Raw genomic sequence first — 22,232 nt, forward strand, 5'->3', positions numbered from 1 at the left:
TCTTGAATAAGACTTATTTAGATAATAGATAATGGTCAACCCTCGACCGATCAAAGGTGATTTTGAAAGTGCAATCCACATAAACTTGCTGAGAAATTGGATGTGGTACTGAGGTGGGTGGGGTTGTCTAGAAGTCTGCCTTGGACAACTATTAAAATCAGTCATTTATTTAGGCGTGGAATCTATAAAACTACCAAGAGACCACTAATATTGAATAAAATATTATAAAAATGACTTTTTGTTTTTATCTTTTTTCCCCAGTGGGAGAGACTTCTGAGATTTGCCCAGAAGCCACTGATTTTTTGTGCCATGACAACAAGTGTGTTGCATCTCACCTTGTCTGTGACTATAAACCGGACTGCTCCGATAGGTCTGATGAGGCTCACTGTGGTAAGTGGACTTGGCTGCTCTAATGCAGCCCATTCAGCACAGATTTGCATTTTATTAGGAAAGTAACATATCGGCATTGGTGACTGAGAGGACGTGTTCTTTTCATGCACTAGAGTAGATTTAAAGTAGCTGAAATGTTTTTTTTTTCCTCCAACTTCTCTCTCCACATATCTAAATTTCAGCTCTCTAAACCATTTTACCCCCATACTAAACACTGCAGCAAATCTCGTCACAGAAATTTCTCAACATGTCATTGTGCAGAACTGTGCGTGGGGTCAGAATTTTAATTGCCAGAAACTGACCTAGCCATCTACATTTCTTCATTGCTTTTCATTTCCTTTTCCATTCCTTTTCCAAAAGATGGTTGATTTTATACATGAGGTTTAAAATGAGCACTTTAAATAAATACTAGTTTAATGATTCATTTTATCAATTACGTTGCTCTGGGAAAAGAGGACTAGATTGGCCACATTGTTTTTGTTTTTGTTTTTTCAATTGAAGCTTTAATTCCAGTGATGTCTAAAAGTCACGTATTTTTAAAATGTGAGTATGTATTTAAATCCAAAGAAGTTTTTTTCATATTTCTTACTGACGAGCATTCGAATGGAATCTTGGTACCGTACAGGCTACCTGTTGCAGTGTTTGCTGCATAGGAAACTATGCTAAAAGTTAGGGGCCTGTAAAAGTTTCGTTTGGCTTTTAATTTTGTGGATCATTAACTGCGAAAAGAATCAGCAATGCCAATTGTCTCTGATTTACATGTCTTCAACTAGTATAGCTGAAATAGGAGAGTCACTTTAAAGATAGTTCTATCCCCTCCATGTTTGGCACATTGGTTCTCTTTGGTCTCTCTGTTTGGTTTGACATGGCGTCTCATCCTCCAGGGTAATCAAATGTGGCTTGGGCTTTCCATAACATAGCTATCACAAGACAATCAGATATCTTGCATGGGACTGGCTTTTACCAGAGTAAAGGATCTCAAGAGCAAGCATTCTAGGGACGCCTGGGTGGCTCAGTCGGTTGAGCGTCCAACTTCAGCTCGGCTCATGATCTCACGGTTGACAGGTTCTAGCCCCGCGTCGGGCTCTGTGCTGACAGTACACAGCCTGGCCTGCTTCGGATTCTGTGTCTCCCTCTCTCTCTGTCCCTCCCCTGCTCATGCTCTGTCTCTCTCTGTCTCAAAAATAAATAAACATTAAAAAAAAAAATTTAAAAAAAGAGCAAGCATTCTAGGATCCATAGGAAAAAAACAACAAGAATTCTTATGGCTTAGCCTTGGAAAGTCTAGAATGTCACTCTTGGTTCTTTCTAATGGTCATTCAAATTAAAAAGCTTAGAGTCAAAGAGTCAAAGGGTCTTAGAGTCAAAGAGAGAAAGGGTTCAACTCCACCCCTGGGAAAATGTCATGCATGTATAGGAAGGGAGAACCACAGAAGTCATGTTTAAGTTTTTATTTTAAACTTAATTCGTTTTTATTCCTCAGCATCTTATAGTAATGATGCTTCTGAAGTGTTCATTTTCTCTTTGTTTTCATTTATTACATTTATTAAATTGTGGTAAAATATACATAATATAAAATTTACCATTTTAACCATTCTTAACTGTATAGTTCAGTGGCCTTACGTGCATTTGCATTATTGTAGACTTCCCCACCATCCATTTCCAGAACTTCTTCATCTGGAAAAATCGAAACTCTATGCCCATTAAACAATAATCATCCATTTTCCCTCTCCCAGCCCCTGAAAGCCACCATTTTCTTTCCTGTTTCTATGCATTTGACAACTCTAGGTACTTTACACAGTATTTGGAATCATACAGTAATTGTCTTTCTGTGACTGGCTTATTTCATAGCATAAATTTCTCAACATTAATCCTATACTTTCATTTTAAAATCAAAATATAAAAGGGAGTGAAAATCATAGGCACTTCTTAAAATGGTACTGTCAGTGCCACAGTACTATCATAATCTTGATTTTATAAACTATTATTTATTTCCCTTATAATATATATGCAATTCCAACAAAATTTATAATACGTTGAAAAATACTTTCTAGTAGTCTTTTTTTTTTTAAGTTTTTAGTTAAATTCCAGTTAGTTGTTCTTTCCAGCTGTTTTCCTTAGGTGCACCAAAAAATATTTTTTTGATCCTGACAGTAGAGAACTGATTCCAATGGTGCTCTGAAACAATGCTCCAAACCATTTGTGAAATCACTAATTTTCCACCGGGCCTAACAAGTAGAGTATTTAATAACCGCCAGCAAAACAAAGAAAGATTCTAAGGAAAAATACTTGGAACATTATGACATTGAAATACATAATCCAGTGAGGAGAAAGGACAGCTCTCACATGCACATAGAAAAATAATTACTTAATTAAATAATTTAATTTAAAGAATTAAAATTTTTTCTTCCTCTCATTTTAGGAGAGGAATGTTTTGAAAACATTTACATACAGAATATATTCTTCCATTTATTCCTATTCCTAGTATGGGCTAGGAACAACTTTCTAAACAACGAATGTATAAAAATGAATAAGACTTTGTGGTAAACTTCAATAACCGTAGTAATGGTGGAGGGAAAAACCGGTGTGTGGGGGGGGGGGGCAGCAGGGCAGGGGGAATATAGTAAAATATAGTGTTCTTTGTTTTTTTTTATAGTTGGTAATAATTTTTAAAAATTCTTATTACTTTTGAAATATAACAAGTGATAATAATAATAAGGTTATCATGGTTTATTTTGGAAGTATAGTTGCAGAATTACATGTGCCCATGCAATATAGGCTTATAAAACATAAATAGTTATTAGGTATTTTGGTTTTCAAATATGAATGTTGCTTTTTTTTTCCTTGCCTTCACTCATTTTTCTTCTCGGACTGCTTTATGTGATTTTTATTTTTCCCACAGTTCTATGAGGTATTGATGTGAAACCATACAAAGGCAGTTTTGATTTTCAGAAACTGAGTCTGTTATGTGCTTATATTTGTTTGTGTTACCTACAGCTTTGGTGGACAACTGCAAGCTGTATTTGAATTTAATAAAATTAAAACAATATGTTGACAAATGAAATAGTCACTTTCCTAAAGACCTTTTGATAGACGTTGTTCACATCCACACACAGGGGTATACAGGTGACTTATTGATTCTGCAAATTGACCATTAGAATTTTATGTTGATAGTCTTTGGGATACATTGGATGCACCAGGGTTAGATTCCTGCAATCCGATAATCTATTGTGGATGACGAAATAAATGACAAAAATTTTTAAATGACCTTTGGAGAAATAGAAGGAAGAAATGGATCTTTGGTTTATTAAACTGAAGTCTTCATTTTGATATTGACCCTCACATGCTGAATGATTATTTAAATTCTCAGAGATTCATTTTCTCATCTTTATATTAGATATAATCACATCCAACCTATAGAGTGCTTTGAGAATTAAATGCCATAAAGAACATATTTGTTCAGTCTTCAAGGATTAATAATGTTGGCCTCTTCCATTTCATTATTTTTATATTCTCTTGAAACTTATCAGTCATAGTGTATATATTTCACGTACTTTATACTTATTCGAAGTTAATGCAGCTGTTCCTCATGAGTAAATTTTTACTGCAGGTTATAAATAAAGATAAAATTTTCTTTTGCATCTCTAACTTCTGTTGCAAAAATGCACCATTTAGAAAAAATGAAATCACTTCTTTTTTTTTTTTTTTAATTTTTTTTTTCAACGTTTATTCATTTTTGGGACAGAGAGAGACAGAGCATGGACGGGGGAGGGGCAGAGAGAGAGGGAGACACAGAATCGGAAACAGGCTCCAGGCTCTGAGCCATCAGCCCAGAGCCTGACGCGGGGCTCGAACTCACGGACCGCGAGATCATGACCTGGCTGAAGTCGGACGCTTAACCGACTGCGCCACCCAGGCGCCCCGAAATCACTTCTTTTTAAAATAAACAGTTGAGTTTAAAAATGTGCTCTTTTTGGGGCACCTGGGTGGCTCAGTCAGGTAAGTGTCTGACTTCAGCTCAGATCATGATCTCACAGCTCCTGAGTTCAAGCCCTAGTCGGGCTCTCTACTGACAGCTCAGAGCTTGGAGCCTGCTTCTTCGGATTCTGTGACTCCCTCTCTGTCTCTGCCCCTCCCCTTCTCATGCTCTGTCTCTCTCTGTCTCTCAAAAACTAAATAAACGTTAAAAAAAATTGTTTAAAAAATGTGCTCTTTTCTTACATGGAAGAACATTGTCACCTAAAGCTTGTATTAAGTGTGCTTTGTATTCTAGGCTAGGGATGTGCAAGGTGTGGGTGAAAACATTCTCGCCTGACTTTACAACAGTTACAAACATCATTATCCAGTCAGATCCTTCTTTCCCACTGAACCGAGACTCTTCGAGATTCTTATCAATGTAGTGCTCTATGAAGCAATTTCACACTGAGGAGAAAGTATTATTCAAGTATGATGCATTATGGTATAGCAAAATAAGGCAAATATGTGGATATGAGTAATGAAAAATAATCAATTACAGGGCCAGCTCTTAAAAAATATAAATTGACCAAAATTTACACTAACCATACAACCATGTGGCTGAATTCTCTCCCACTGAGAAAATGCCAGTAGTTTAAATGTTGTTAGTAATGCTTTGAATCTATTCGAGGAATCATGACAAAGGTCACAATTTAGAAAATATTTTTTTTTCTAAAACAATAACCATTAAAAAAATACTGACCACATAATCATCACCAAGTAATATTACAGAGTTCCTTGCATCATCTATCATTTAATAGTTCTATATGAAAGCACTTACGGTTGTAACAGGGTTAAGTAGTAATACCACTCACATAGAAATGTTTATAGTAATTCAATGGTAAACAATTACGATGACGATCTACAATGAAGAAGTAATGAATTTCCAAATGAATACTAATGACTATAGTTGCTGTTAAGTGCCATAAACCACACATGTACACATAATATCAGAGAACTGAAATGGTCTGAAAAGGAAAGATAAGACATAAATCAAGCATTCAAAGGTGAATAGGATTTGCTAGGTGGAATGGAAAAGGTACATTAATTAATATGCTTGTAGCAGAAATTTCAACCTCAACAAGTTTAGACATCATGGTAGTTCCTATTAGTTGCCGAGCACCCCTTTTTGTTTCTTAAAAACAGAACTCTGGTTTTATTTGGGGCAGCTTTGTGACCAAATACAAATGCCATCTTTTCCAGACTTCCCTGCAGCCATCAGAGGCTAATGAGATATACATGGAAATTTTGAGAAGGTATCCCTTTTAGAAAGAAAAGCCCCAGGATAGTTAAAAACTAAAAGGCTTTTCTTCTTTCCCTTTCCTTCCTTCCTTCCTTCCTTCCTTCCTTCCTTCCTTCCTTCCTTCCTTCCTTCCTAAAGAGAATGAGCAGGGATGGAAGCACAGACAGAGAGGGAATCAGTCTTAAGCAGGATCCACACACAGTGCTGAGCCCGATGTGGGTCTCAACCCACGACCCTGGAATCATGACCTGAGTGGAATTCAAGAGTCAAATGCTCAACCAACTAAGTCACCCAGATACCCTTCCTCTTCCCACTTCTTTTAATGCCTTTAATATATGTGATACTGGTAAGAACAACAGTCATGCAACCATGAAGAGCCTGAGGATGATGAGATGACAGAAAAGATGGAAAATATATGCTTTACAACCACACAGTTGAACCACAATGCCATGCTTACACGGACAACTTCCTGACTCATTTTTAATTGAGATGAATTAATTCCTGTGTGTTTTAGCTACTATTACTTGGGTTTAGCTACTTATTAATTGGAACCAACTGCATTTTTGATTGATATAATAAGGAAAATGTGTTATCTCAAATAACAAGAAGTGAAAAGCAAGGAGCCTTAAAGTTGGTGAATGCAACAACTTTTCTTATCAAAATATTAGAACTATATGGACTCCTTCCTTCTTTTTCCTTGCCATCTTCATATAACTGACTTTTTAATCAAGTCAGCTATCCATATAATCTCTTCAATCCCAAGGATCACATGTTTACAGGGATATCTTCAGAAGGGATAAACAGATTTTCTTTCTTTTGATTTGTTCTTAAGAACAAGGCAAACTTTTCCTAGGTCCCTTTTTCACAATATGGCTCATTGTCTAGAATTGTATCCCAAGACTATGGCTAAACTAATCAATACAAGGAAAGAAGAGAACATTGCACCTCACAATTGCTTAAATAAATTATAAGTCATCTCTAGATATCTGAGTGAATGAAGATGAATAGTCAAATACAATGGCAGTCTGTCCTCTACAAGAGAGGGAAGAAATGACTGATAAATGAGCATCCCACTGTGAGAGAAACATTCGTAAAAGAGAGAAAAGTAGTCCTAAACATAAAAGTTGAAAAAAAAAATCTGTTTTTATTTAAGAGACAATTTTATAAAAAAATTTATCTGGCATAGAGGCAATTTTGAGATTGAGTTTCAAGAACACTTTGCATCATAGGAAAGGTTGTTGTATGCAAGGCAAGGGGTTTAAGAGAGTATGTTCAACCAATGTGGAAAACTGGATATTTTGATCAATGGAAATAACACAAGAGCTTTCTTAGAGATAACTAATGTGGTTCGGATTTGTAAAGTTGATATGATGAAGGCTATACTGACAAAAAAAAGTAGACTCTTAAAATAAACCAGGGGCTTGAACCATTGGAACTGTAATAGGGGTTATGAACTTCAAGGAAAAGAGTGAGTTAAGTTCTCGAAGGGAGAACCTGCAAGTTCTGATAGATTGGACATAGAAATGAGGAAAGCAGAATCAAAGATAGCTCCAAAGTTAACATCTTTAAAAAGAGAGAGAAGATTCATGCTCTGAAATTAAGCAATAATCTCAAAGAGAAGAACTAATTTCGAGAGGTGAGTGATGAGTTCACTTTAGGCTTTTTGGTTTTGAGATGACAGTTGCAGATTCCAAGTGGAATATTCAGCCCACATTTGAAGATAAACATCTCCATTTCATCCTGGCTGCAGATTTGTAGGCTATCTGCATGAAAGTGTGAAGGACCATGGGCCAGGGTGAGTGAAGCTATCTATACAGAGTGAGAAATTTAGGCATGTAAAATTAAATCAAGAGGGGCACCTGGCTATGTCTGCAAGTTATAAGACAGGAATTGGTAGAAAATATGAGATTGAAAGGCCTGGAAAAGTTTTCTAACTGAAATCAATGAAGCTGTGGAATGCTAATAGCAGTGTTTGGTAAGGTGTTGAGATTATAAACTGAGATTAGCTCTAGAAAAGAGAAAGGAAAATGACATAATTTGAGGTAGAGAGAATGAAATATAAGAGAAATTTTATCTTGATTGTATAGATCTCTTTAGAGTCATACATAAAGTCATATATTAGACAAGGTGGGACAGAAGGTTCAAGAGTGGTTACAGAGATTCAAAAAGGATATAGAATAATTATTGTAGGTCGTATGTGTTAGGGAGTCAGTTACATAGAAATGCAATAGTGCAGAAGCTGTATGTGACATCATTCTAAAGAACACCTATGACTGTTTTTTGTACTTATATTGGCATATTCGGCATGTTTGTGGTTGTGTTAGCTAAACAGCTGGAGAACTGGATTTCTTTTAGCCATATTGTATAGCATAATATAAACCTATTTTTTCACAATACTGGAATGATAAACATAAAAAGGGGATATAGAGAGCCCATAAATAAGAATATAGAATCAAATACATTATATGTCATGTAGAATGAATGAAAGAAATGTACATAATTAAAAATGATTCTAGAATTTAGGGTTAAAATGCAATCATGCCTGAGAAGTAAAAATATGGATATTTAGTGAAATATTTTCAGGGATCCAGAAAATTTTCTGAAGAAATATTAAAGCTTTGTTTGCTATATGTTTGGCATCCATTTGACAGCAAGTTCTTCTTCTGATGAAGTTTCTATATGCTAGTATTAATTTTATGTTAAGAAGAAGTTATGAAGAGAAACCATCCAGAGAAGAAATATTAAAAGTAACTCAAACTTCATCTTTCTAAAAAGGAAGGAAAAAATCAATGACAATCTCAATAGATTCATACTGATTAAATAACCCAATCATTCTGTCTGTACAACAGTTTTACAGTGAATGCTCAAAAATAATAACTGTTGTGCAAGGAAAAGAAGAAAAAAAATAAAGAAAAATGAAAGTATATATCACCATGTTATGATGGTACTTTTCATAGATGACTAGGTAGTAGACATTCAGTTATTAAATAGTAATTTTTCTCATTGTAAATAACTTAATTTTTAATGAGTTATCAACCAACACTTAGAAGAGAACTTTTTTCAGTATTTCGTGACTAGCTCTGAAATGTATGTGGATGATTGGTATGGTATGCCGAGAGCATTTGTGTCCTCTGCAGTTTACTGCTTCTCCAAAGGCACCTTTTCTTTAGTTAATGACTTTGCCCCTCTAACGGTCTGTGCTGTTCAAACACCAGAGTAAACAGAGGGACTGAATTAAACATCTAGACAACTGGAGCTGTTGATCTATTTGACCTGACTTATCTGTATTATCATAATATTATGTTCATTGCTCATGTGTAGACACAGTTTTATCAATCATCTATAATATTATTAGTCAACCCATAGAACTCCTTCATGGATAAATGACAGTATTCATGCACTACTTCTAGACTTTATGATAAAAAAAAAGAAAAAAAAAACCTACAGTGTACAATTGATATTACCAATGGGTGCAAATGTCCTGGTTCTTTACATTTATTAATAAATAATTAAAATATGCAAGTATTAATTTTAAATAATCACAAGTGTAGTGTAATAAAGTGTATAATATATATTTTCAGAACATTCTGTTAATATTTTCATTTCCTTAGGCCAGTATACGAGCACAATGGGAAGTTGTAATTTTGAAACAACTTCGGGAAACTGGACCACAGCCTGCAGTCTTATTCAGGACTCTCAAGATGACTTAGACTGGGCCATTGGCAGTAGAATTCCTGCAGAGGCATTGAGTGCAGACTTTGATCACACACCGGGTAAGTCTACCAGAGACCCACAGGCCAAATAATCCACTCATGGAAATCTGTATTAACAATTTGGATGAGTATCAGAGGATATTCCTTATGTCCTGTGTGTGGGTAGAACTCATTAAAAGAAAGTTAGTCCTTGTTTTTAAACTCTGGATTATTGAATAGACTCAGAACTGACATTGCCACACCAAGGAAATCCACGACTCATGTTTTAAGAGCCTCAAAGATTTTATTTACTATCCCATAAAGGTGGAGTCAAAAAGTGTCCAGTGGGGGCAGGAACAAGTAGGGGCATTCAGGTTAATGCATATAATAGGCAAAGATGTACAATTAGCAGTAATAAGGGTTCTCATGCTGATGATGCAGCCACCAATTCTGTTTCAGTCCCTCTGAAATGTAGGGGCAGAGACATAAAGTGATGATGGTAAGAATGAACATCAGCATACTTTTCACAAGTTTTGCCTCCTTCCGTCTGATTTGAGGTTAATGTAATCCTTCATGGTCTTCTGGGTAATAGAGTCAGAGTGGAAGTCAGCTTTTATTCTTATTTACTTTTACCCTGAAGTCTTGTGTACTCTGCGATTTTCCCCCCTCAGGAATCTAACTTTTCTTAGGGGATAAACCTTTTCTAAATTCTCTTAAGGATAAAATCTAGCTCTTCCAGTGATAAAAAATGGCCTTAGATATTTGCAAGGGTTACTTTTCTGTGTCAACTTGGATGGTGTTTTTGGATGAGGTGAACATTTAAATTTTTTTTAACGTTTATTTATTTTTGAGACAGAGAGAGACAGAGCATGAACGGAGGAGGGTCAGAGAGAGAGGGAGACACAGAATCTGATACAGGCTCTAGGCTCTGAGCTGTCAGCACAGAGCCCGATGCGAGGCTCGGACTCACGAACCGTGAGATCATGACCTGAGCTGAAGTCGGACGCTTAACCGACTGAGCTACCCAGGCACCCCGGATGAGGTGAACATTTAAATCAGTGAACTTTGAGTAGATCACCCTTCATAATGTGGGTAGGCCTCATCTAATCAGTTGAAGGCCTAAATAGAACATAAAAGACTGGCCTCCCTGAGCAGATGTAATTCCCCACAAGCCTGCCTTAAGATTTCATCTGACACATTGGCTTTCCTGAGTCTCCAGCCTGCCAGCCCACACTGCAGATTTGGGGCTTGCCAGCCTCTATAATTATGTGAGCCAATTCCTTATAGTAAATGTCTTTCTAGATTCATACATATTTTATCGGTTCTGCTTCTCCAGAGAACTCTACTTAATACAATATCAGTCAAAACAATTGAAGCATAGGTCCAATGAAAAAAGAACAAGGTTTTATGGAATTAATTAAAATGACTTTTCAACGAAAAAGTATGGGTAATTGTCTCAGCTGTTTTATGGTAGTAAAAAGAGAAGAATACTTTTATTTCTATATTTGGGCAGCTTGAAAATAATATGACCTTCAATTACAGTGTAGCTGTCCTTTTTTGTTTTAAATTTGGTCCCTAATTCATATCCAAATTGAATATTCTTATTCTTTTTGACCTGCCAAGTTGTATTTACTCTTCCTCACCAAGTTTTTTCTTTCTTTCTTTCTTTCTTTCTTTCTTTCTTTCTTTCTTTCTTTCTTTCTTTCTTTCTTTCTTCCTTTCTTTCTTTCTTTTCTTCCTTCCTTCCTTCCTTCCTTCCTTCCTCCAAAAGCATGAAGTTAGTATACACTAGATTATAAGTTAACAAACAGGACAGAAAATTAAGACACTGAGGTCAGTAATTAGGAGACTTTAATATATAACAAAGGTCGATTACGTGGGGTAAAAGATATAGTCTTTAGTATGGTTTTGGCATATCTGGTTATACAGCTGAAATAAAATGAAGTTAAACCCCAGGTTTTCTTTTGTGTCTTTTATATACAGAAATGCATTCCGATGGATTAAAGGCTTAAATGCAACAAATAAAAACAATAAAACTCTTGTAAGAAAACAGAGAGTAAAACTATATGCACTTTAAAGGCAGGATCTCACTTCTAAAACCCCAGAAGCTACAAAAGAAAAGATGTACATATTTGATGGTATAAAATTTCAGCTGTGGCCTAAAAATTCCATAAACAAAATCAACAGGCAAACGATAGTTTAGACAAAAAAAAATGGTGCCAATTACAAGTAAGATACATATGGATAACTTACAGACTTAACTACAGGTGTCAATTTCAACAGCCAGAAAAGATTTGCATAGCCGATTCACAGATGATCAAATTGAAATAATCAACAACAATATTAAATGATGCCCAAGTCCACATGTCATCAGAAAAATTCAAATCAAAATAAGCAGCTGGGAAAGGTTTTCAAAAGCCGTCAGAAAATGGTTGAGGAATGGAGAGTCGGTAGCTGGAGAAGGATACTCATACATAGTTATGGGGAAATGTCCTTTTGGAAAGCATTCTGGCCATACAGAAATAAAAAACCAACACATAAGCACATGTGTGTAATGATATTGACTTCAGCATTGTTTGTCATTAAAAATAATGGAAGGGGCACATGGGTGCCTCAGTGGGTTAAGTGTCCAACTCTTGGTTTCAGCTCAGGTCATGATCTTGCAGTTTCATGATTTTAAGCCCTACATTGGGCTCTGTGCTGGCAGTGTGGAGCCTGCTTGGGATTCTCTCTCTCCCTCCCTCCCTCCCTCCCTCCCTCCCTCCCTCCCTCTCTCTCCACGCCCCCACTCTCCACCCCTCCCCCACTCATTCTGTCTCTCTCTTAAAATAAATAAATAAAAACTTAAAAAAATTTTTTTTAATTTTTTTTTTCAACGTTTATTTATTTTTGGGACAGAGAGAGACAGAGCATGAACGGGGGAGGGGCAGAGAGAGAGGGAGACACAGAATCGGAAACAGGCTCCAGGCTCTGGCCATCAGCCCAGAGCCCTACGCGGGGCTCGAACTCACGGACCGCGAGATCGTGACCTGGCTGAAGTCGGATGCTTAACCGACTGCGCCACCCAGGCGCCCCTAAAAATTTTTAAAATAATGGGAAATAAAATGAATGTCCCTCATTCATACAATCAGTTATTTGTTCTCTTATTCATTTATTCGCCTATTGCATGCAAGGCACTGTTCTAGGTACTGGGGATACATTAATGAATTTAAAACACACCTTCCACAGTAGAGTTCCCATTCTAGAAAAAAGGAAGAGATCAGTGAACATATATCATAAGTAAATAAATTATGTCCCCCATTGGAAGCTGAGTAGAAAAAGGAACAGACTAAGTAGGATTGAGTAGACATACGGATAGTTGTGTGTGTTGCAGTAGATAGGCTGGCTAGATAGGTGGCAGTGAGAAGATGCCATTCAAAAAAGACTTGAAGGAGGTGACAAATGAGCAATTTGGATTCCTAAGGGAGGAGGATTACAGTCAGAGAGACAGCCAATGCCAAGTGCTCTAAGATCAGAATATGGTCTGCGGGTGTGCCCCATGGCCACGAGTGATGTTTTAGGTAATTTAATTAATTTTTGAGATGCTGCCCTATACACTACATAGTGTTTGGCAGTATTCCTGGCCTGTAGCCACTAGATACTACTAGCATTCTTCTCTCTGGTATCGACAGCTCAAAATGTCTTTAGAAATTGGCAGCTATCTCCTGGGGACAACATTGCCCCCTGTTGGGAACTAGAGGAACAGCCTGGAGGCTCATGTAACTTGTTAAATCCAAGCATACAACATCATGCAGCCACTAAAAAGAGTGAGTTTAGCACTATACAGTTGATTTGTAGGGATTTACAAAACGTATTAAAGGCAAAAAGCAATATGCAAAATGATTATTGTATGATACAATTTTTTTCTAAAACAATGACTCATGCCCCTTTATTTGTGCACGTGTATAATTCTACATAGATATTTCTATGAATAACTAAGCATGAAGAGAAAGATTTTTTAAAAAGGATATATATATTATTAACTTGGATTACTTGGATGAGTGATAGGGTTGGAGTAGAGGAGAGGGAGAATAAGTCTAAAAAAAAAAAAAGAAAAGAAGTAAAAACAGGAATTGCACCTCAAAAGAAAATCTAACATACATGATGGTAGCACCTACATGTGTCTGTGGAAAATTGTCATAGACTCTGGGTCTGGAGTTCTCTCTTGTCCGGCAAGAGAGCAGGGCACAGGATTAAAAGTGCAAGAGAGGCTAACATCTGGGAGAAGATGAGAGCCCCGAATAAGCTAAGCGTCTTTGAGCTGCTTTTATTAAGATCAGAAGGCTTACAAGCATGATGGGTGTGATGGGCATGCACAGAGAGACAATGAAACTGTAAACATTAACTCATGGCCATGAAAATTAACTCATGGGCATGGGGAAAAGGGGGTTTGGAGATATGCGGTGTTAGGGGTTTGGGTCAATACAAAACAAGATTCTAGTGCTGGGTGGAAGGTTGTTTAAAGCAAACATGAGGCCCCACTTCTGATTACCTAAACTGGCCTAGGGAACAAGAAAGAGCCTGCTACCTGAGGGTCAACAAGGCATCTTTCTTTTGTTAATTAGCTCCCCTCTGGGAAACTTTGCCCTGCTATGGTCTTTGGCCTTTTTACCTGTTTACCTAATTTGATCCTTCCTTCCTGTGAAAACAGCTTTCTGCTATTGTCCTATACTGTTGTCCTACACTGGAGGCCTTTGCCCCATTTACCTAACCTTATTTACCTAATCTTGTTTACCCAAACTTGGGTGTGTTCATCATATGCCTTTCTAATTCTTTATGCCTTGTTAACCCATCAGTGTCGGCTCAGGGAATTCCTAAGCTTGTTCCCCACAGAAAATGTGCTGGATATTTTTAATTTTACCACTTAAAAACAATGAATGACCATCTTTTTTACTCTTTTAATATTTAGTTTTTCTTTATTATTTCTTTTCATCAATTTTACATTACTAGGTAATACATCTTTTTCTAAAATTTTAAACGTATAAATAAGTAGAAAAAAAAGAAAAAAGTTGTCTAGTAATTCCAATAGAGCAATATAATCGTTTATAAGCTTTATGTTTGTGTATCTTGCCATTCTTTCTTAATATACATATTTTCAAATAAAAATAGGTTTCTACTAGATTCCGTGATTTGATAAATGTCTCATGAACAAGTTTATACATTATGAAATATTTTTAACATGACATTCTACTTTTGGGATATTGTGTAATTTATAAAGTGACCTAATGGTAAACTCTTAAATTATTTCCCAACACTTTCACTATAGTAAACATCACAACAGTGAATATACATTTAGATGAATATTTGTTTTTTTACTTTTATGATAGTTCTTGAGGATAAATACTCCCATGAGAACTTATGAGAAAGAAGCCAAATTTCATTTTTACAACCAAGATCTAGACAGTGTCATTTACATACAATGTCTGTGAGGTCTCTAGATAACAGTATCTCCTTATCTTAAGACAGTATTTGAAAATTACAGAGCATGGCTGCTAGTATAACACTTGCTAATGGCACAAAAGTATCCTAGGCTCAGTTTAGGAAAAGGTAATAATATAATTAGTGGACATGGGAAAAGTTCTGTACATTGTTCAAAAGGAAAAAAAACCAGACATAAGTGATCAGTTAATACCTTTTAATGGAATAATTAAAGACTATTGATGGCTATATTTTCTTTTTTGAACTTTTATAGCTTGTGTGAGTTCATTAGAGGCCACATGAAAAGTTTTGAATCTGGTCATTATGCAATATTGTACACAAGTAATGTTGTCCGCAGATAAAGAAAAGTAATCATTCTGACAGAATACTTTATTATCCCCCCCTGTTAATCAGTACTTGAGACAGGATATTTTTACAGAGCAGTCTCTTCAAAGCAGCCTGATTATATCATCCCTGATACACTAATACGGCTCACTGAACTTGTTTAGGCATCTCTGAAACAATGGGCTGCTAAATAAATTGTAGGGACATTAATTAATTTTGACCCTCTGGGAAAAACAAAATTCTTTATGAGAAGGCCAAACAGATTCAAAGGGCCTACAGTCTATTTCTAAACATCTCAACGTTGCTGTTAATTAAAACTGTATTTATGGATCTTTTCACTTATTGTTACCAAGATGAAGAATTAGATCCATAAGGAGGACATTTTCAATGCCCATCACGGGCCTATTTATGAGTCTTTTTGGAGCCATTGCGGAAGCTGTGGAGAGAAACTACAGACATTAATCCACTCTCGTGCGCCCATGAATAGTGTTTAGGCTTAGTATATACGGGACTTAATGGCAAGAGTGACATTTGGGTGACATGAACTAATGAAGGTATAAAACAAAAGCTTCTGTCTCTTTTTTTCCCCCCTTTCTTCACTACTTTATTTTCTTTTTAATGGTATAATTGACCATATCCACAATTAAACTCTAAAATCTGGTAGGATAGGAGTCACATATTTTGCTCTTTTTATATCCCCTCCAGCATTTAAGACTGAAAATCACTTGATAAATACTTATGCAGGTCTCACGTTCCCTGTCTGTCTCTTTCTGTATTTATTAACAGCAATGTATTTCGGACTAATGAATGCAACAAGCATTTCCTGAGTGCCTGCTAAATACACAGCGCGTTGCTAACTGAGGGTATGAATTAAGTAGATGTTTGTAAAGTAACTGGGATGAAATATGCTGGCTGATTATAGCCCACATGCAGTTACTATTGTGCAATTCAGTATTCACCACACAAGGTCAAAAAATACTCCAAAACAATCTTAGTGATACTAATGCTTTGATGTGTACAATAGCAGTTTAAAGTACTGAGTGTTCAACAAATATAACTTACTTGATACTTGGTTGACAGAGCCTTGGGGGCTAGACAGAGGATAATTGTACTTCCTTTTCAGTAGATGGTACAGGCATTATTATTATTCCTACAGATGACAAACAAGAAAAGCTAAATGACTTGTGTAAGCCTGTGTCACAAATAACAAAGCCAGAACTGAATCCCTGGTGTATGGAGCCTAATCCAAGGCCACTCCAGGACATCTGGTAGCATGCTTTGTCCTTAATGGGTATTAACGATTGTGTTGTTTACTGTAGTGAAAGTGTTAGGAAATAATTTAGGAGTTTACCATTACATAATGTTATAAATTATGATATATCAAGCTCTTCCTTGAATCTCCTTAATCTCTATATTTAGGGCCACTTAATCTCTATTTTGGTCTAGGTAATATTACCATCTCACTCTGGTCTCTGACAGAGTAGAGGGAGACCCTCATATTCATTTGCTTGGGATGGTTGGGGCTTGGTCAAGGATACAGAGTTAGGTATATAAAACCCAGCCTTTGTGGGGTGCCTGGGTTGCTCAGTCAGTTGAGCCTCTGGTTCTTGCTTTTGGCTCAGGTCATGATCTCACTGCCTGTGGGATCGGCCCCACATTCAACTCTGTGCTGACAGCACAGAGCCTGCTTGGGATCCTCTCTCTCGCTTTCTCTCTCTCTCTCTCTCTCTCTCTCTCTCTCTCTCTCTCTCTCTCTCTTCCTGTCCCCTGCTTGTGTGCTTGTGCACTGTCTCTCTCTCTGTCATTCACAATAAATAAAAAAATTTGTTAAAGCCAACCTTAATTCAGTAGTTTACTAGACTCACTGATCTTACTCACATACACTCATGTACACACACACACACACACACACACACACACGGTTATCAGTTATTATTAAAGAGACTATAAAATAACTGTACTGTATCACATTTTTTAAATAACCACATTTAAAATCTAATTATTGGACCAGAAATTTTTGAGATATTCCAGGAAGAGACAGGCAAGATGGGATCAGGATGAATTGAGTAAAAACAGCAGAAATTCCAGCCCAGGGAAGCATGGTTCACTACACGTCTTTCCAGGGAAGCTACACAGATATTCTAAGATCAAAGTAAAAAATACATTCTGGACAGAATTGTGTTACCCCAAAATTCATATATTGAAGCCCCAACGCCCAATGTGACTACATTCTGAGATAGGGCAAGAAAGTAATTAAGGTTAAATGAGGTCTTAAGCATGGGTCCCTAATCCAATAGGACTAGTGTCCTTATAAAAAGAGTAAGGGGCACCAGGGATATGCACACACAGAGGAAAGACCATGTGAGGATACGAGGAGGAGCCTCCAAGCCAGAGAGAGAAGCCTCAGGAAAATCCAACCCTCTAGCACGTCCATCTTGAATTTTAGCCTCCACCACTGTGAGGAAATAACTTTCTGTTTTTTAAGCCACCCAGTTTGTGTCATTTTTTTTGGGGGGGGGGCAGACTGAACTGACATACAAATACCAACAAAGGTGGTGAAGAGTTCTTCAGAGGAGCTCCCTGAAAACCAGCACTCAGGTCCCGTTGTGTGCCCCTCCCATGACCACAGAAGCGCTTTAACTCGTAAAGTAAAATCAGATCACTGCCATCTAAAGATAATCGGACATGGGCCTAGGAAGAGATTATCATGACGTAATTACAACATAAAAAAGAGGCAAAGTCATGTTTGGATTTGTACAGGATCAACACTATAGGTTTGCAGGGGGAAATAAAGAAAGAGAACCTCATCCAAGAAGAAAAAATTGGGGCATCGCTGTTTGCCTGTCTGCTTGCTTACTAACTTACCCCTTAGTCCCCCCACCAAAGAACGTGGTTCTCAAATGTGGGTTCCTATCAGAACCATATGAAGAGTTTAAAAAAAAAATACTAGTATCTGTATCTGTCCACAAAGATCCTGGTTAATTGGTTAGTATCATGGCTTAGGCATCAAGATTTTTAAGACTTAGTCACAAGATTTTAGTGTGTAGCTGAGGTCAGGAACTACTTCCCTACAGGAAAGCATACATCCCCAGCCCACCTCTATAGCACCTGCTTTTCCTTCTCCCAAAGGAGAAGCCTTTCAGGAAAACAGTTCTGTAGTAACAGCAGTGGAAATTCTTTCAAGTTACCTACATTAAGCAACAAAAGCCTTCATTCAGCACTTTCACTGAATAACCAAAACTCATCAGGCAATTAAAGACAAGCAGTATCATAAAAGAGAGAGATGAAAATGTGAAAAGAACAGTTATTCCCAGAGGAAATGGATGACTCAATGTAGTGGACATTTGTTATATTTTCTTCTTGCTTTCAGGGTTGTGAGTTCAAGCCCCACATTGGGCATAGAGCCTACTTAAAATAAAAAATTTTAAATAATAAAATATGCATACTATGGACCAAAAATGTAATTATAAACAGTAAACATAGTTATTTTTCAGTATAAGATGCTAGTTATGAAAAAAATAAGTCTAATCTTGTAGAACTATATACTGATTTACTTAAAGGAGATCTAATTTGGCATCCAGGATTACTTCAAAATTAGTGGTGTTGAGGGTATAGGTGGTAATACAGAGGAAGCAAGACAGACTGTGGGTTGAAATTACTGAAGCAAGGTCTTGAGTAGGTGAGAGGTAGAAATTTGAGATTTTCCAGAAAAGATGTTTAAAAAAAATTGTTCCCTCAAAATATGAATGTGACTTAAACAACCAATTGGGCAATAGATTTCATATTAAAAAAATAAAAAGTCAAAATATGAAAAAATGAATAGATATGTAAAAAAATAAATAAAGTGAGAGATACTGACAGTATGACATCTCGCATGAAGTAAGAACTGGGTAGTAGGAAAACACCAAAGGAGCTGGAAACAGGTAGAAGGGAAGACACAGAAATGATAATAATAAAACTAATCTTTTCCCTAGATCTTCAAATTATACTGAGATCAAAGACTGTAATTTGTAAATCCTTCTTTTATCTAATCCTTCAGTAATACATTGGACTTTATTATGATACCAGGTCGGAACAGATTTCTGTTTAAAATTGGATGTTTTTTGGATACTCCAAGGGGAGTTAATTACTAATGTACCATAATAATAATAATCACATTAAAGTCTGTGAAGAGTATTAAGAGAAAATGTGATTTGTGTGATGCTTCAGCCACCACTTTAAAAATACATGTGACTAAATGGAAAACAAAATGACATGCATTGGCATGGTGAAAAAGTGGCTTTTTTCCCCCATTCATTCATTTAACAAATAATCGTTGAGTCCATTTTTTGTCAGCCACTGTTGTAGGTACTTAGAATACATGTAGGTCAAATCAGAGAATGATCTCTGCCATCACATGGCTAACATTGTAGCAGAGGGATAGGAAATCAATATCAAGCATTATAAATAAATTATATAATATATTAATATATAATACTTAAATATATATTAATCATATTAATATCAATTAATATATTAATTATATTAATAGATGTTAATTAATTATATTGATTAATTACATTGTGTTATAATCAATATAATTATATATTATAATGTATTATATTAATTAAATATATTAATTATATTAATGTATTTATATTACATTAGTTATATTAATGTATTCATATTATATTAATTATATTGCTATGTTAGTATTATATTAATATATTAATATTATATTATTATATGTTAATTAATTTATATAATATATATATAATAATTTGTTGGAAGTTGATAAATGCCATGGGGGGAAAATGGAAAAAGTAGAGTGGTAAAAGAAGAATCGATCAGGAGCCAGAGACTGGGGGGTGGGGGGGGAGGTGCGTGGCTGAGGAATTTTGGGCTTGGGGGAAGGGCAGGTAAATTAAAGGAATGTTCATGTGGAGCCACTGGAATGAAGGGGCCTGCATTACTGCTTTCAGTTTTATAAAGGGTTGAATGGATGTTGAATAGTTGCTCTTTTTATCCTTTCATTCCAATCCAAGCAAAATAATTTTTTTAAACAAAATGAGGAGAAATTTCAAAGGGATGTAGAAAAAGGGTATTAAAATCAGTTAAATGTCTCCTAAAAGTCAGGCAGTCTAAAAGAAGATAGGCATGTTGTCTGATTTAATATTTTTAAAATATTGTGACGTGGAAGATATAAATTCTTAGAAAGATTTAAAAAGCTGATCAAGTCCATGGGCGTGACTGAGCAGGGGGACTTGAATATTAAACTCTCTGACTCAAAAGACCTTTCTTCTATTGCCTACACTGTCCAATATGATAGCCACTAGCCACACAAACTGTTGAGCCCTTGAGCTGTGGCTGGTCCAAATTGAGATGTGCTGTAAGGGTAAAACACACATTGGACTTCAAAGATGTAGTACAAAAAAACAACATAAAAATATATCAGTAATTTTTTGTATATTCATCATTATATATTGAAATCACACTTTGGATACATTGGGTTAAATAAAATATATTACTAAAATGGTCACCTATTTCTTTTACTCTTTTACTTTTTTAAATTTTTTTAATGTTTGTTTAGTTCTGAGAGAGAGAGAGAAAGAGAGAGACAGAGTGCAAGTGGGGGAGGGGCAAGAGAGAGGGAGACAGAATCCAAAGCAGGCTCAAGGCTTTGAGCTGTCAGCACAGAGCCCCATGCGGGACTCAAACTCATGGACCCTGAGATCATGACCTGAGCTGAAGTCAGACGTTTTACCAACTGAGCCACCCAGGAGCCCCTCTTTTTACTCTCTTAAATGTGGCTACTAAAAATTCTAAGACTCCATATATGGCTCACAGTATGTTTCTATTGGACAGCCCTGTTCTGTAGTACACACACATAGGGAAGACTTTCTTGTATACAAAGTGACTAAAACACTAGCCTCGACTAAAGAAATACTGGAAAATACACGTCTCTGGATATCTTTGAAGATGGGCAATCTCTTGTTTATGAATTCACACTCTGCCAGCTAAGACCTGCAAAGATGATCTATTCAGCTTCCAAGCTCCTTTAAGAGGAAGCTGCTTATAAAGCAAAGTGGTGTAATTATAATAATTTAGTCCAATATATTATCTTCAGAATATTTCATTATGTATATTAACAGAGTACATCCATTAAACAGTGACACAGTCTTCTTATGATATCAGCAATTTCCACGTCCAAAAATAATGGTTTTGGCATTATTGCTCAAATATGATACTACCTTGTTCCATAATTTTTAGGTTCATTATTTCATCGTTTTATAGGTATCTGGGCATTATAGTTTCTCTAAAAGGAATTTACCAAATTCGTATTTATTTATAGACTTTATTTCTCAGTAAAATAATGAACCGTTAAACTTATTCATTTCTATCTTCTCGAAAACTTTTCTCTTTGTATTAACTCCTTTTTTTCTAAGTGTTCTCAAACTGCCTCTCTATTACCATATCATACTTTTTGCTTTCAAGCATCACAATTCTCTTACCTTGAAAAAAAAAAAAACCAAAAAACTAATCTCTTAACTTCACTTTAAAGTACTATTGTTTTGTTTTTGTTTTTTTTCTCATATCTCAAATTGCCTTTCCCCACACATTTATTTATATTCTATACCAACTTACATCTTTGGTTCCCTAAAATCTGTTTTCTACAAAAATTATTTTCTCAGCAAATAATTATTGGCCACCCCCTCTTGATCACTGATCTTCACACTGTAGTGAGGTGTGTTTCCCAAATATAGTCCCAGGTCTCATGGAGCTTATGTCCTAGCTTCTTTGAAGACTTCATGATTTTATAACCATACTGACCTGATTCTTCTCATGTTGCACTTTGTATTACTGATAAAGCACACCTTCTTGAAGTTTCCACCTGCAGTGGACTGTGATGTGTATTTCCTAATGTTACGTATGTCTTTATTCTTTCTCTTCTTCCTTCCAAAACCTAAATGTGAGTCTAACCACATATTCTGACTTTTACTTTTTATACCTCTTCCTATACTTTTTGCTGGCTCAGAGTTTTTATTCTTTCCATGCTCAAAATTTGCAAATTTCTGCCTCCCTCTAGTCTCTATTTCCATGTTCGGCTCTCA

At 36.1% G+C, this 22,232-nt stretch overlaps 1 protein-coding gene across 1 annotated transcript in view; it reads left to right on the plus strand.

Moving 5' to 3' along the window:
- The window catches only part of MALRD1 (MAM and LDL receptor class A domain containing 1), a 792,972-nt gene that overhangs the window by 555,040 nt on the left and 215,700 nt on the right, over positions 1-22,232 (plus strand). Inside the window, exons 31-32 of the mRNA XM_043564232.1 lie at positions 262-390; positions 9,259-9,420. Coding sequence (XP_043420167.1) covers positions 262-390; positions 9,259-9,420 — 291 coding nt within the window. The remainder of the gene's footprint in view (positions 1-261; positions 391-9,258; positions 9,421-22,232) is intronic.

Source organism: Prionailurus bengalensis, chromosome B4 (genome assembly GCF_016509475.1).
Source record: "Prionailurus bengalensis isolate Pbe53 chromosome B4, Fcat_Pben_1.1_paternal_pri, whole genome shotgun sequence".
Taxonomy (NCBI): domain Eukaryota; kingdom Metazoa; phylum Chordata; class Mammalia; order Carnivora; family Felidae; genus Prionailurus; species Prionailurus bengalensis.